This window comes from Rhinoraja longicauda, chromosome 26 (assembly GCF_053455715.1).
Source record: "Rhinoraja longicauda isolate Sanriku21f chromosome 26, sRhiLon1.1, whole genome shotgun sequence".
Classification (NCBI taxonomy): Eukaryota; Metazoa; Chordata; class Chondrichthyes; order Rajiformes; family Arhynchobatidae; genus Rhinoraja; species Rhinoraja longicauda.
The window spans coordinates 4,352,459-4,367,789 of NC_135978.1; the positions used below are offsets into that span (position 1 = coordinate 4,352,459).

Here is a 15,331-nt window from a genome sequence, read left to right on the forward strand (position 1 = left end):
ATAACAGCGTGTGGAATAGTACAGCACAAGAACAGGCCCTTTGGCCCACAACGTCTGTGCCGAACATGGTGCCAAGACCGTCTCTTACCAGACCCGAAAGATCACCTCTTCATAGAGTCTTAGAGTCATGCAGCGTGAAAACAGGCCCCTCGGCCCAACTTGCCCACACCAGCCAACATGTCCCATCTACACTAGTCCCACCTGCCTGCGTTTGGCCCATATCCCTCTAAACCTGTCCTATCCAGGTACCTGCCCAACTGTTTCTGAAACGTTGTGATGATATCTTCCTTTTCACCAGAGATGCTGCCTGTCCCACTGAGTTACTCCAGTATTTTGTCTCTATCTTCGGTGTAAATCAGCATCTGCAGTTGCTTCATATGCCATCTCATACCTACCTGCGCGTGACCCATATCTGACTGTCTACCCTATCTATGCCTCTCAATATTTTTCAGCCAAATATCATAAACCCAAGTAAACCACAAAGAGCTGGAGAAACTCAGCGGGTCAGGCAGCATCTGTGGAGGGAACCGATTCATGCACTGTCTTTCTGCTGACTAGATAGCATGCAACAAAAGCTTTTCACTGTACCTCGATACACGTGAGAATGAACTAAACTCAAACACTTTAAGTCTTTTTTGTAAACCAGTATGTACAGGACACGGAAGACCTGTTTTCGCGCTGTATTTTTAAACTAAACTAAACTGAACGAAAATGGTGCCAAAACATGTCGAACAATAAGCGGTCTCAGTGGACTGTTTCTGTCCACTTTGCTGAAATGGGGATTGTGCGTAGAAATGACAATACTTTACTGAACTGTATGTAAAAATAGAATTTCACTGTGCGTTTTGCACATGAGGTAATAAAGCACCATTGACCATTGATATTGTCTTAATTCACAGAGGATTCACTTCCTTCAGTGCAATAAGCTCTTTTTTGAATTGTGAGTTAATAACAATGGCCTTACGTTGGTCATTAAACAACAGAATGAGGACCATTAGATCTGCAGCACGGATGGATTATGACAGAAAAAAGTCCCAGTCAGACTTCCTTGGAAAGAAATTTGCCAGTAAATGCAGATACTTCAAAATATGTGCATCAAGCTTTTTCATGCACTGTCAAAGGATAAGGTAAGGTGCAAATAGGTTTACTTTCTGGGCAAGACAAGACCGGTTTGGAGGGATGATGACCAAACGCAGGCAGGTGGGACTGGTGTAGCTGGGACATGTTGGCCGGTGTGGGCAAGTTGGGCCGAAGGGCCTGTTTCCACACTGTATCACTCTATGACTCTATGACAAAGTGCTGGAGTAACTCAGCGGGTCAGGCAGCATCTCTGGAGAACATGGATCGTGGACGTTTCGGCCGGGTCGCGACCCTTCTTCAGACTGGCAACTGCACATGGATCGTACTGTCAGTCTTCAGACTGACTATTCTTCAGACTTTATACCAATCTGAAGAAAGGTCCCCGACTCGAAACGTCACCGAAACATGCTCACCAGAGATGCTGCCTGACCCGCTGAATTACTACAGCACTTGCAGAGAATTGTGGACGCAGCCCAGACCTTCACACAAACCAACCTCCCTTCCATTCACTCCATCTACACCTGGCTAGGCCAGCAGCATAACCAAGGTCGAGTCTCACCCCGGCCACTCCCTCTTCTCCCCTCTCCCATCGGGCAAAAGGTACAGAAGTGTGAAAACGCACACCTCCAGATTCAGGGACAGTTTCTTCCCACCTGTTATCGGGCAACTGAACCATCCTACCACAACCAGAGAGCAGTCCTGACCTACCATCTACCTCATTGGTGACCCCCTCGGGCTATCTTTGATCGGACTTTACTGGACTTTATCTTGCACTGAACGTTACTCATGTTATTCCCTTTATCGTGTGTCTGCACACTATGGACGGCTCGTTCCTAATCAGGTATTGTCTTTCCGCTGACTGGTTAGCACGCAACAAAAGCTTTTCACTGAACCTCGGTACACGTGACAATAACCTAAACTCAAACTAAAACTCAAACTCAAACACTTTGAGTCTTTTTTTGTAAACCAATAAGTGCAGTTCCTTGTTTATCCTCTTTACTTTCTGAGCATTTGTGCTTAACAAGATTTCAATATTTTCTTTGAGTTCTTGTATAGCTAAATGTTCATTCCTTTGAAGCAAACGGCAGAAATAAAGTCAGATTTTTAAAAAAAAATTGAGTTTAGTTTAGAGATACAGCGCGGAAACAGGCCCTTCGGCCCACCGGGTCCGCGCCGACCAGCGATCCCCACATACTAACACTATCCTACACCCACTAGGGACTATTTTCACATTTACTAAGCCAATTAACCTACAAACCTGTACGCCTTTGGAGTGTGGGAGGAAACCGAAGATCTCGGAGAAAACCCACGCAGGTCATGGGGAGAACGTACAAACTCCGTACAGACGGCGCCCGTAGTCTGGATCGAACCCAGGTCTCTGGCGCTGCATTCGCTGTAAGGCAGCAACTCTACCGCTGCGCCACCGTGACCGCCCAATTCTAGTTACTACCAGGAAAGGGAAGGTAGACACAAAATGTTGGAGTATCTCAGCGGGTCAGGCAGCATCTCGGTAGGAAGGAATGGGTGACGTTTGCGGTCGACACCCTTCTTCAGACTGATGTCAGGGGAGGGAGCGGGACAAAGATAGGATGTAGTGGGAGACAGGAAGACTAGTGGGAGAACTGGGAATGGGGAGGGGAAAGAGAGGGACAGAGGAACTATCTGAAGTTAGAGAAGTCAATGTTCATACCGCTGGGGTGTAAACTGCCCAAGCGAAATATGAGATGCCGTTCCTCCAATTTGCGCTGGGCCTCTCTCTGACAATGGAGCAGACCCATGACAGAAAGGTCAGACTGGGAATGGGAGGGGGAGTTGAAGTGCTGAGCCACCGGGAGATCAGGTTGGTTAAGACGGACTGAGCAGAGGTGTTGAGGGAAACGATTGCCGAGCCTGCGTTTGGTCCTACTCACCAGGAAGGGGAAGTGCCTTTGGTGAAGAAGCTTAAGTACTAGATATATTCGAGATATTCTTAATGGTGCAGAGTGCTTTATTGGCTTAGTCCTCCTTACTCTCTCCCCCACCCCCTCTCCCAAATCCTGCTTTAGCTTAATCCAGCTTTAAAAACAAGGATCTTTAAAGACAAGACAATCTTCACAACTGCATTCGTATGTATGTGGCGTGTTGTCTGTTATATTCCCTCGCAATCCATAAGCTCCTATGATGGAAGAAACATATCTGGCAAATGTAGAAGGTATTAAGAAGACTATTCTTCATGGAGGAACTGGTGAACTACCAAAATTCCTCACAGGATCCAAAGTAGGTTCAAATATATTTACTTATGACTAATCTAAAAATATTATGAATTTACAACATGTATCAAACTGTTTTCAAGTAAAATAGGGAGGATAATTTATTGGAATGTATTGTCCTGATATAATATATTAGTTTCGTTTATTAGTTTAGAGATACAGTGCGGAAACAGGCCCTTTGACTCTCTGGGTCTGCGCCGACCAGCGATCCCCGCACACCAACATTATCCCACACACACTAGGGATAATTTTACATTTATACCAAGCCAATTAACCTACAAACCTGCACGGTGGCGCAGCGGTAGAGTTGCTGCCTTACAGCGAATGCAGCGCCAGAGACTCAGGTTTGATCCAGACTACGGGCGCTGTCTGTACGGAGTTTGTACGTTCTCCCCATGACCTGCGTGGGTTTTCTCCGAGATCTTCGGTTTCCTCCCAAACGTATAAGATTATTAAGGGGTTGGACACGTTAGAGGCAGGAAACATGTTCCCAATGTTGGGGGAGTCCAGAACAAGGGGCCACAGTTTAAGAATAAGGGGTAGGCCATTTAGAACTGAGATGAGGAAAAACTTTTTCAGTCAGAGAGTTGTGAATCTGTGGAATTCTCTGCCTTCAGTCTGAAGAAGGGTCTCGACCCGAAACGTCGCCCATTCCTTCTCTCCTGAGATGCTGCCTGACCTGCTGAGTTACTCCAGCATTTTGTGAATAGGAACCCAAGAGAGATGAACTATCAATGTGTGAAGGGCCTGGTTGCATGCTGTATGGCTCTCTGACTCCACCAGATGGCGGTAAAACACAACAAGTGTAGAAAAGAACTGCAGACGCCGGTTTAAATCGAAGGTAGACACAAAATGCTGGAGTAACTCAGCGGGACAGGCAGCATCTCTGGAGAGAAGGAATGGGCGACGTTTCAGTCTGAAGAAGGGTCTCGACCCGAAACGTCGCCCATGCTGCCTGTCACTCCAGCAGCTTCGTAAAGAATAACAATCTTTCTTTCTGGTCACGTAGGTCACATTTCATTTCCGGACGATTTTATGTGACGGGGATCGGACGGTCATTGATGACAGTAAGCAAGCCGGCCGGCCAATGGAAATAGTTGTGGGCAACATGTTCAAGCTGGAGGTCTGGGAAATCCTCATCTCCTCCATGAGGATCGCCGAGGTTGCTGAGTTCTGGTGCGACGTGATCGTGAGTGTTACAGGAGTAGACGTGTCTAGGCTCCACTCTCCCCTAATCTGTCGTTCCCACACCTGACCCTTCCATATCTCTAGACTCCTCTGATCTGTTGTTTTCACACTTTACCCTTCCACATATCAAGGCTTCCTCTCAAGTGTTTTATTGTCATGTGTCACAGATAGAACAATGAAATCAATCCTCCCCTAATCTGTCGTTTTCACACCTTAGCCTTCCAAATCTCTAGATTCCTTCTCCCCCTGACTCTCAGTCTAAAGAAGGGTCTCGACCCGAAACGTCACCCATTCCTTCTCTCCAGAGATGCTGCCTGACCCCGCTGAGTTACTCCAGCATTTTGTGCCTATCTACAATGGGAAATGATGAATTTAGTTTAATTTAGTTCAGCTGAGAGATACAGTGTGGAAACAGGCCCTTTGGCCCATCGAGTCCGTGCTGACCAGCGATCCCCGCACACTAAAGCCATCCTACACACACTAGGGATGATTTACAATTTTACCTAAGCCAATTAACCTACAAACCTGTAGGTCTAGGGTCACGGGGAGAATGAGCAAACTCCATACAGATGGCACTCATAGCCAGGATCGAACCCGGGTCTCTGGCGCTGTCAGGCACCAATTCTACCGCTATGCCACCGTGCCACCAAATGACGAGCCAAAGTCTGAACAAGCCCGTGGTTTGAATTAGCCTTTGAATGATTAATGCTAGTTGTTGCAATCCTCCACGATCCATTTTTCTGTTTAGTCATTAATACTAATCCTTAGGCGGAGCTAAGATGGATACAAAAAGCTGGAGTAATTCAGTGGAGCAGGCAGGATCTCTGGAGAGAAGGTATGGGTGACGTTTCGGGTCGAGACCCTTCTTCAGAGCTAAGCAGGTTAAGTGAAGCCAACACCACATGGACTGGCAATACAATACAATACAATATATCTTTATTGTCATTGTACAGGGGTACAACGAGATTGGGAATGCGCCTCCCATACGATGCAATAAATCAATTAGCTAGTCAGTATAAATTTAAACAACCCAATGAAACAAATTAGAACAGTTTTAAAACAGAATAAAGTGCAAGTAGATCTGTGCCGGTTCACTGTGCGATGTGACCATCCGGCTCAGCAGGACCGGTTCATAGCAGCTATGGCCCTGGGGATGAAGCTGTTCCTGAGTCTGGAGGTGCGGGCGTAGAAGGCCTTGTATCGTCTGCCCGATGGTAGAAGTTCGAACAGACTGTTGCAGGGGTGTGAAGAGTCTTTGTGGATGCTGGTGGCTTTTCTGAGGCATCGTGTGTTGTAGATGCCCTCCAAGGCTGGTAGCTGTGTTCCGATGGTCCTCTGAGCTCTATGGACTACCCGCTGTAAACAAAACTGTAAACATGTAGAAACAAAGAACTGCAGATGCTGGTTTACACCAAAGATAGGCACAATATGCTGGAGTAACTCAGCAGGTCAGGCAGCATCTCTGGAGAAGGGATAGGTGACGCTTTGGGATCTTCACACTGTAAAGAGTTATTTAATGCACTAGAAAGAGTGGAAATGTTAAAGACTAGAGGGCATAACTATAAGGTGAAAGGGGCAGAGTTTAAAGGAGATGAGGAGGACCCTTCCCCAGACTCACGTTTAGGGTCGGGACCCTTCTTCAGACTGTAAAGAGTTATGTAATACACCAGAAATGGTGGAATCTGTCAAAGACCAGAGGACACAGCTTTAAGGTGAAAGGGGCAAAGTTTTAAGGACATGTGCAGGGCAAGTTCCTTTCACCGAGGGGGGTGGTGACTGGAGCCTTCACCAGGGGTAGTGGTGGAGACAGATATGATGGTGGTGTTTAAGATGTTTTTGGATAGCAAATGGATATGTAGTGAATGGAGGGGTATGGATCATGAACAGCAAAGGAGATTAGTTTATCTTGACAACATCGAAGGAATCAACATCGCTGGAGTTTACCAAATAGTGAAAGGTCTGGATAGAGTGGATGTGGAGAGGATGTTTCTACCAGTGGGAGAGTCTAGGACCAGAGGCCACGGCCTCAGAATAAAAAGGACGTACCTTTAGGAAGGAGATGAGGAGGAATTTCTTCAGTCAGAGGGTGGTGAATCTGTGGAATTAATTGCCACAGACGGCTGTGGAGGCCAAGTCAGTGGATATTTTAAAGGCGGAGAATGACAGATTGTTGATTAGTACGGGTGTCAGGGGTTATGGGGAGAAGGCAGGAGAATGGGATTGACAGGGAAAGAGATAGATCAGCCATGATTGAATGGCGGAGGAGACTCGATGGGCCGAATGGCCTAAATCTGCTCCTAGAACTTATGAAATGAATCTATCAACTTATGTACTCCGTCCCACCACAAGGTGGTGTTGAAACTCAATGTTGCTTCTCTTGCGATATTTTACCAGCCGTGAAAATGCATTACTTGTTCATTTTTTAAATGATTAACGTGAGAAAATGATTTCTCACGTGAAGGCAGGAGAATGGGGTGAGGAGTGGGGAGAGAGATCAGCCACGATTGAATGGCAGAGCAGACTTAGAGTCATAGAGTGATACAGTGCAGAAACAGGCTCTTTGGCCCAACTTGCCCACACCGGCCAACATGTCCCAGCCTCACTAGTCCCGCCTGCCTGCATTTGGCCCATATCCCCCCCAAACCTGTCCTATCCATGCACCTGTCTAACTGTTTGCTTAAGCATTGGGATAGTCCCTGCCTCAACCACCTCCTCCGGCAGCTCGTTCCATACACCCACCACCCTTAGTGTGAAAAAGTTACCCACTCAGATTGCGATTAAATCTTTACCCCTTCACCTTAAATCCATGTCCTCTGGTCCTCAATCCCTTACTCAGGGCAAGAGACTGGAGAAGTGGCTTCAACCCGATCTATTCCTCTCATGATTTTATACACTTGATGGGCCAAATGCCCTAATTCTGCTCCCATCACTTTTGACCGTATGGACTTATCTTCTTAGAAACATAGGTACAAGAGGAGGCCATTTGGCCCTTCGAGCCATTCATTGTGATCATGGTTGATCATCCACAAACAGTAACCCATGCCTGCCTTCTCCCCGTACTCCTTGATTCCACTAGCCCCTAGAGCTCCATCTAACTCTACTCTTCCTCCTCCAACAGCACACGGGACTGTATCCGACTGTCGCCAAGAGCCTGCGGCGGATTGTCGAGGGAAAGGATGCCACAGACTGGCACATCCACACCTGTGGCCTGGCCAACATGTTTGCCTATCACAGCCTGGGGTACGATGACCTGGATGAGCTGCAGAAAGAGCCCAAGCCTCTCATCTTCGTCATTGAACTACTGAAGGTTGAACCGCGTTCTACTCAAATAATAGATTTGAACGTAGAGTTAAGTCAGTCCGAGGAAGGGTCTCGACCCGAAACGTCGCCCATTCCTTCTCCCCAGAGATGGTGCCTGACTCGTTGAGTTACTCCAGCTTTTTGTGTCTCTCTTCTGTGTAAATCAGCATCCACAGTTCCTTCCTACACGGAGAGACACAAAACGCTGCAGTAACTCAGCGGGACAGGCAGCATCTCATACAGTCACAGTGTGGAAACAGGCCCTTCGGCCCAACCTTCCCACACCGGCCAACATATCCCAGCTACATTAGTCCCAACTGCCTGTGTTGGGTCCATCCCTCCAAACCTGTCCTATTCACGTACCTGTCTAACTTTCTTAAACGTTGGGATAGTCCCAGCCTCAACTACCTCCTCTGGCAGTTTGTTCCATATACCCACCACCCTTTGTGTGAAAAAGTTACCCCTCAGATTGCTATTAAATCTCTTCCCCTTCACCTTAAACCTACTGTAAGTTCTCTGGTCCTCGATTCACCTGCTCTGGGCAAAAGACTCTGTGCATCTACCCGATCTATTCCTCTCATGATCTTGTACACCTCTATAAGATCACCCCTCATCCTCCTACGCTCCAGGGAATAGAGTCCCAACCTGCTATACCTCACCCTGTAGCTCACACCCTCTAGTCCTGGCAACATCCTCGTAAATCTTCTCTGTACCCTTAGTATAAGAAAATAACTGCAGATGCTGGTACAAATCGATTTATTCACAAAATGCTGGAGTAACTCAGCAGGTCAGGCAGCATCTCGGGAAAGAAGGAATGGGTGACATTTCGGGCCGAGACCATTCTTCAGACAGTCTGAAGAAGGGTCTCGACCCGAAATGTCACCCATTCCTTCTCTCCCGAGATGCTGCCTGACCTGCTGAGTTACTCCAGCATTTTGTGAATAATTCTCTGTACCCTTTCCAGCTTGACAACATCTTTCCTATGACATGGTGCCCAGAATTGGACACAATACTCAACATGGAGTATTTAGAGTTCTCTGGAGAGAATGACACAAAAAGCTGGAGTAACTCAGCAGGACAGGCAGCATCTCTGGAGAGAAGGAATGGGTGATGGAAAACGGAAGTGATTGAAGAGACGAAGGGCGTGTGAAGTGGCTTGGACATAGGTCGGGAGGGATTGGACTAGGGGGGATAGGATGGAGTCGAGGTGTAGTTAAGGTGAGGGAGTGGGTGAGGGAGTTTGGACCCGACCGTCCAGTAATGGTGGCCCGACTCACTGTGGGAAAGGAACGTGTGGTGTGTTTAAACACAGATGGAGTCACCCAGCGAGTACAAACGGGAAACCTGGGCCATGAATGACGATGAGAAGATGCAAGCAGTGCCCCTCCTGCACGGCACTGGGAACAAGCTCTACAAACTCGCCAGGTATCCTGAGGCGTTGGCCAAGTACCGCGAGGCAGTTATCTGCCTAACGAACCTCCAAGTAAAGGTGAGTAACGTTTCTACACTGAAAACCATCTGCAAAGTGAAACACGTCACAGAGTCATGGGGACATTACAACACAGTGGCGCAGCAGTGGAGTTGCTGCCTTGTAGCGCCTGAGACCCGGGCTCTGTCTGTACGGAGTTTGTACGTTCTCCCCGTGACCTGCGTAGGTTTTCTCCGGGAGCTCCGGTTTCCTCCCACACTCCAAAGACGCACAGGTTTGTGGTCTAATTGGCTAGGTAAAAACTGGAAAATGTCCCTTGCGTGTGTAGTGTGTGCTAGTGTGATGGGGGTCGCTGGTCGGCATGGACTCGGTGGGCCGAAGGGCCTGTTTCCGCACTGTATCTCTAAACTAAACCAATATGCCTTATCTAAGATAATCCCACCTGCCTGCATTTGGCCCATATCCCGCTAAACCCGTCCTCTCCATGTACCTGTCTAAATGTCTTTTAAATGTTATGGTATCTGCCTCAAATACCTCCTCTGCTAACTCATTCCTTAAACCCACTACCCTCTGTACGGAGAAAGTTGACCCTCAGATTCCTATTAAATCTTTCCCCTCTCGCTTCACAAATGAGCTACTGAGAAACAACCGTTTTATTCTGGATGGCTGTACGCGATACTAAATAGTTTAGTTTAGTTTAGTTTAGAGAGACTGAGCGGAAACAGGTTCATCGGCCCACCGAGTCTGCACCGACCAGCGATCCCCATACACTAACATTGTCCTAGTCACTGGGGATAATTCATAATCTTTATGGAAGCCAATTAACCTACAAATCTGCACGTCTTTGGAGTGTGGGAGGAAACCGGAGCACCCGGAGAAAACCCACGTGGTCAAGGGGTGCAGCGGTAGAGTTGCTGCCTTACAGCACTTTCGGCGCCAGAGACCCGGGTTCGATCCCGACGACGGGTGCTGACTGTACGGAGTGTGTACGTTCTCCTTTTAACCGCATGGGTTTTCTCCGAGATCTTTGGTTTCCTCCCACACTCCAAACCACAACAACCTGACCGTGGGAGAGGACAGCAGGAGAAGGGAAAAGACATTGTGGCCTTCCATCACAGTGAGGAGAGGACTGGAGGAGGCTCACTGTGATGGATGTTTTCTTGATGGATGTTTCTTTTGTGTGTTTTGGGGGTTGTGTAATTTCAATGCCTATTTTGATGCTTTTGTTGTTGGACTGTGGGTGACTGAATTTCGTCCAATTTGGATGACAATAAAGCTATCTTGAATCTTGAATCTTGAATCTTGAAACATGTACAGGTTTGTACGTTAATTGGCTTTCAATTAAAAAAATGCAAATTGTCCATAGTGTGTGTAGGATAGTGTTAGTGTGCGGGGATCGCTAGTCGGCGCGGACACGGTGGGCCAGAGGGCCTGTTCAAACTCAGTACAGACAGCATCCGTAATCAGGATCGAACCCGGGTCCTTGGCGCTGTGAGGCAGCTGCTCTACTGCTGCGCCACCGCGCCGACCTCCAGGCGCTCCGGTTTCCTCCCACATCCCAAAGACGTGCGGGTTTGCAAGTTGATTGGCGGTATATTTTTCTACCTTAACCCCGTAGAATATCATTGGCTTGAACAAGGTTTGGAAAGTAATCCTCTCATATTTTTTATTTCAGCACAAGCCCTGGGAGATTCAGTGGCTGAAACTGGAGAAGATGGTGGTGACTTTAGTTTTGAACTACTGCCAGTGTCTCTTGAAGATGGCAGAGTATTACGAAGTGTTGGAACAAACGACCGACATCCTCAACAAGCACCCAGGTGGGGATAGAACCGCCAGGTAACGACCAGAAACCACGGTTGCCAACTTCCTCACTCCCAAATTACGGGACAAAGGGTGACGTCACCGCCCCGCGCCCCACGTGACCTCGCCCAGCCAGCGGCCACTTGCTCCCGCTCCACCAATGGCGGCCGCCATTGGTGGAGCGGGAGCACGTGGCCGCTGGCTGGGTGAGGTCACGTGGGGCGCGGGGCGGTGACGTCACCCTCTGTCCCGCATTTGGGAGTGAGGAAGTTGGCAACCGTACTAATGCGGGAGAAGGGCGGTCCCGTCCCGTAGGGGACAAACTAATTTAGCCCAAAGTATGGGATGTCCCGGCTAATACGGGACAGTTGGCGACCCTACTAGAAACTCAGGTATCAATTTTGCAAAACAAAACTCTCAGCAAGGTTTTAGAAGACTTAAATCCCTGATAGCTTTAATAGTTTATTATTGTCATGTGCGCCGAGGTACAGTGAAGAGCTTTGTTGTTGCGAGCGATCCTGACAGTGAAAAATCTATACATTCCTTCTCTATCCCTTTTCTCCAGAGATGCTGTCTGACCTGCTGAGTTACTCCAGCTTTTTGTGTCTATGCGTGATCTCAATCACAAGCCGTCCACAGTGTACAGGTGGAGGATAAAGGGTTTAGTGCAAGTTAATGTCCAGTAGAGTCTGTTTATAGGAAGTCTGAGGGTCTCCAATGAGGTGGATGGTCGGTCTGGACCGCTCTCTAGTTGATGAGAGGATGATTCAGTTTCAGTTCCCGTTTCCGTTTAGTTTATTGTCACGTGTGCCGAGGAACAGTGAAAAGCTTTTGTTGCGTGCTAACCAGGCAGCGGAAAGACAACGCATGATTGCAATCGAGCCACTTACAGTGTACAGATAGGAGTAGAGATTTAAGAGCGTGGAGCGATTGTAATATGTGATTGTAGATCTGCCTCTGTGGCCAGCACGAAAATAGTCGCCTGTGCTGGACGCCATCTTGGATCAGGAGTTGCTGATAACAGCCGGGAAGAAACTGTCCCTGAATCTGGAGGTGTGGGTTTTCACACTCCTGCACCTCTTGCCCGATGGGAGAGGGGAGACGAGGGAGTGGTGACTGGTCCTTGATTATGCTGCTGGCCTTGCCGAGGCAGCGTGAGGTGGACATTGTCAATGGAGTCAATATTTACTCTGCTCCAATGCGATGTCAGATCTTTCACAAATAGGATCCTGGGACCGTCCCTGCAACTATAGACAATAGACAATAGGTGCAGGAGGAGACCATTTGGCCCTTCGAGGCAGCACCGCCATTCAATGTGATCATGGCTGATCATTCTCAATCAGGACCCCGTTCCTGCCTTCTCCCCATACCCCCTGACTCCGCTATCCTTAAGAGCTCTATCCAGCTCTCTCTTGAATGCATTCAGAGAATTGGCCTCCACTGCCTTATGAGGCAGAGAATTCCACAGATTCACAACTCTCTGACTGAAAAAGTTTTTCCTCATCTCAGTTCTAAACTAATTAGATTCCACACTTTTCTTGCATTCCAATTTGATAAATTTAAAAAAAAATCACCAATATTCTATCACATTGTTTCAATGGCATGAAACTGCCAACAAAGTATGAAGAAGGGTCCCGACCCAAAATGTCACCATCCATTGGAGAGTCCAGGACCAGAGGTCACAGCCTCAGAATAAAAGGACGTTCCTTTAGGAGGGAGATGAGGAGGAATTTCTTTAGTCAGAGGGTAGTGAATCTGAGGAATTCATTGCCACAGAAGGCTGTAGAGGCCAAATCAATGGATATTTTAGAGGCAGAGATAGATAGATTCTTGATTAGTACGGGTGTCAGGGGTTATGGGGAGAAGGCAGGAGAATGGGGTTAGGAGGGAGAGATAGATGGGCCATGGTTGAATGGTGGAGTAGATTTGATGGGCCAAATTCTGCTCCTATCACTGATGAACTTATGAGTTTCTGAACTTCTCCAGAGATGCTGCCTGACCCATTGAGTTACTCAAGAAAGAGCTAGATAGAGCTCTTAATGATAGTGGAGAGAAGGCAGGGACTTAATGGTACGGGGAGAAGGCAGGAACGGGGTACTGATTGAGAATGATCAGCCATGATCACATTGAATGGCGGTGCGTACAGGCTCGAAGGGCCGAATGGCCTACTCCTGCACCTATTGTCTATTGTCTACTCCTGCACTTTTCGTCTATCTTTGGTGAAAAGCTACAGTTACGGTTCATTGTCACATGGACCGAGGTATTGTTGCCTGCTATCCATTCAGCAGAAAGACAATACGTGATTACAACTTGAGCCATTTACAGTGTACAGATACATGATAAGGGAATAACGTCCAGTGCAAGGTAAAGCCTGCAAAGTCCACGTCCCTACATGCTTCCCAAGACTTCCATTGTTCCACCTTTCATGATATCTTGGCCTCTTCCCACAGGTATGGTCAAAGCCTACTTTCTTCGGGCCAAAGCCCATGCAGAGGTGTGGAACGAAACACAAGCCAAAGCAGATTTTGAGAAGGTTTTGGAGTACGACAGTGGAATGACCAAGTCCGTGAAGAGGGAGCTAAGTATTCTAGATTCCAGAATGAGGGACAAGGAAGAGGAGGAGAAGCTCCAATTCAAGAGGATGTTTCACAAATGAATTTGTCCCCAAACCATTCTAATGCACCATTGTAGTCAATGAGACCTGACATAAAGTGTAGTTAACTTGCTTTCAATTGGAGAGTCTTTCTCTTTCAAGGTTTTTCCATTTGTTGAACCTAAACCTTCTTAACTTATTAGACAGAACAATTTCAATAGGCGATGAAATGTGGGGAGATATTATTCTTAAGTAGACATTCTTAAGGCAATATAAAACAAAAATGTGGATTATAGCAATCAGAATGTTTATGCTATTTAGTTTTTTGTTTTAGTTTTGGAAAGAGGCCATTCGGCCCCATTGAGTCCGCCCCGACCACTTACACGACCCAACACACACTAGGGTTAATTTACAATGATACCAAGCCAATTAACCTTCAAACTCGGACGTCTTTGTAGTGTGGGAGGAAACCGGAGCCCCCCCGGAGAAAACCCACGCGGGTCACGGGGAGAACGTGCAAACTCCGTACGGACAGCACCCGTGGTCAGGATGGAACCCGGGTCTCTGGCGCTGTGAGGCAGCGACTCTACCGCTGCTCCCCCTATATTGGTAGTTTGCAATAGGGGTCACAGCACTGGCTGGCACAAGTTTGAGGTCATTGTTTGTAGTCATACGGGCAAGTACGGTGACATTATAGGTACGATGGAAATCTTGCTCGCAGCAGCATCTCAAACACATAGATTCAGGCCACACACAAACACATCAATCGTGCAGAGGTTACAAAAAGAATCTGCAAGACAGTGTAAAGAATAAGAGCGTGCAAACAAATCCAGGTCATTAGTACAAAAACACACAATTAGAAAACAAGTCCATGCTAGTGCAAGAGATATAGAAACAAGGAAATGCAGTTGCTGGTTTACAAAAAAGGACACAAAGTGCTGGAGTAACTCAGCAGGTCAGGCAGCGTCTCTAAGCATATGTAGGAAGAAACTGAAGATAGCTGGTTTACAACTGAAGAGTAACTCAGCGGGCCAGGCAGCATCTCCGGAGAGAAGGAATTGGGTCACTTTTCAAGTTCGAGGCCGTCTGAAGAAGGGTCTCGACCAGAAACGTCATCTAATCCTTTTCCCCAGAGATGCTGCCCGACCCACTCAGTTACTACAGCTATTTGTGTCTGGCAACTCTGAGGAACATGGATAGGTGATATTCCGGGTTGGGACCATTTCTTCAGACTGATTGTAGTGGGGGGGGGGGGGGGGGGGGGATAAGGAAGCTGGGAGAGGGGAGAGGCAGAGCATAGCATGGCAGGTAACAGGTGGACCCTGGTGAAAGGTTGTTAGATAGGCAGATGGTTACAATATAGGCCAAAATAAAAGTAAATGTGTGAGACAGGATTGAAGAGATGCAAATTGTGAAACCACAGGTAAGAAATCAGCAGGGATGGTGGGGGGGGGAGGGAGAGGGGGGACAGGGTAGAAATAGGAGGGTAGAAATAGTGTGAGACCAGGTAGGGCAGACGGGAGAGGAGGAGAGAGGGAGAAAGGAAGGTGGGGGGGGGGAGATGGTACTTTGCTAGTGATCACACTGCAAAAGGAACACACAATTCTGGTGCATATTGAGTTTGTGAAATGCCCAATGTAAATATAATCTTTCAGGTGGCTAGGGTTAGGGTAAAACAGCTCTGCAGTGGAA

The 15,331-nt window shown here is 47.6% G+C and overlaps 1 protein-coding gene across 1 annotated transcript; it reads left to right on the top strand.

The window, feature by feature from the left end:
• Window positions 1-3,204: 3,204 nt before the first annotated feature.
• aipl1 (aryl hydrocarbon receptor interacting protein-like 1) lies at window positions 3,205-14,860 on the top strand. Its single transcript, XM_078422158.1, has 6 exons — window positions 3,205-3,336; window positions 4,339-4,518; window positions 7,636-7,824; window positions 9,130-9,306; window positions 10,922-11,063; window positions 13,497-14,860. Exons 1-6 carry the CDS (start codon window positions 3,238-3,240, stop codon window positions 13,700-13,702), a joined length of 993 nt encoding a protein of 330 aa, XP_078278284.1. The 5' UTR covers window positions 3,205-3,237; the 3' UTR covers window positions 13,703-14,860.
• Window positions 14,861-15,331: the final 471 nt, after the last annotated feature.

Coding starts and splice junctions, on each gene's coding strand:
- aipl1 (XM_078422158.1), top strand. CDS start 3,238: ATGATGGAAGAAACATATCTGGCAAATGTAGAAGGTATTAAGAAGACT. Junction 3,337..4,338: donor AATTCCTCACAGGATCCAAA/GTAGGTTCAAAT, acceptor CTGGTCACGTAG/GTCACATTTCATTTCCGGAC. Junction 11,064..13,496: donor CATCCTCAACAAGCACCCAG/GTGGGGATAGAA, acceptor CTCTTCCCACAG/GTATGGTCAAAGCCTACTTT.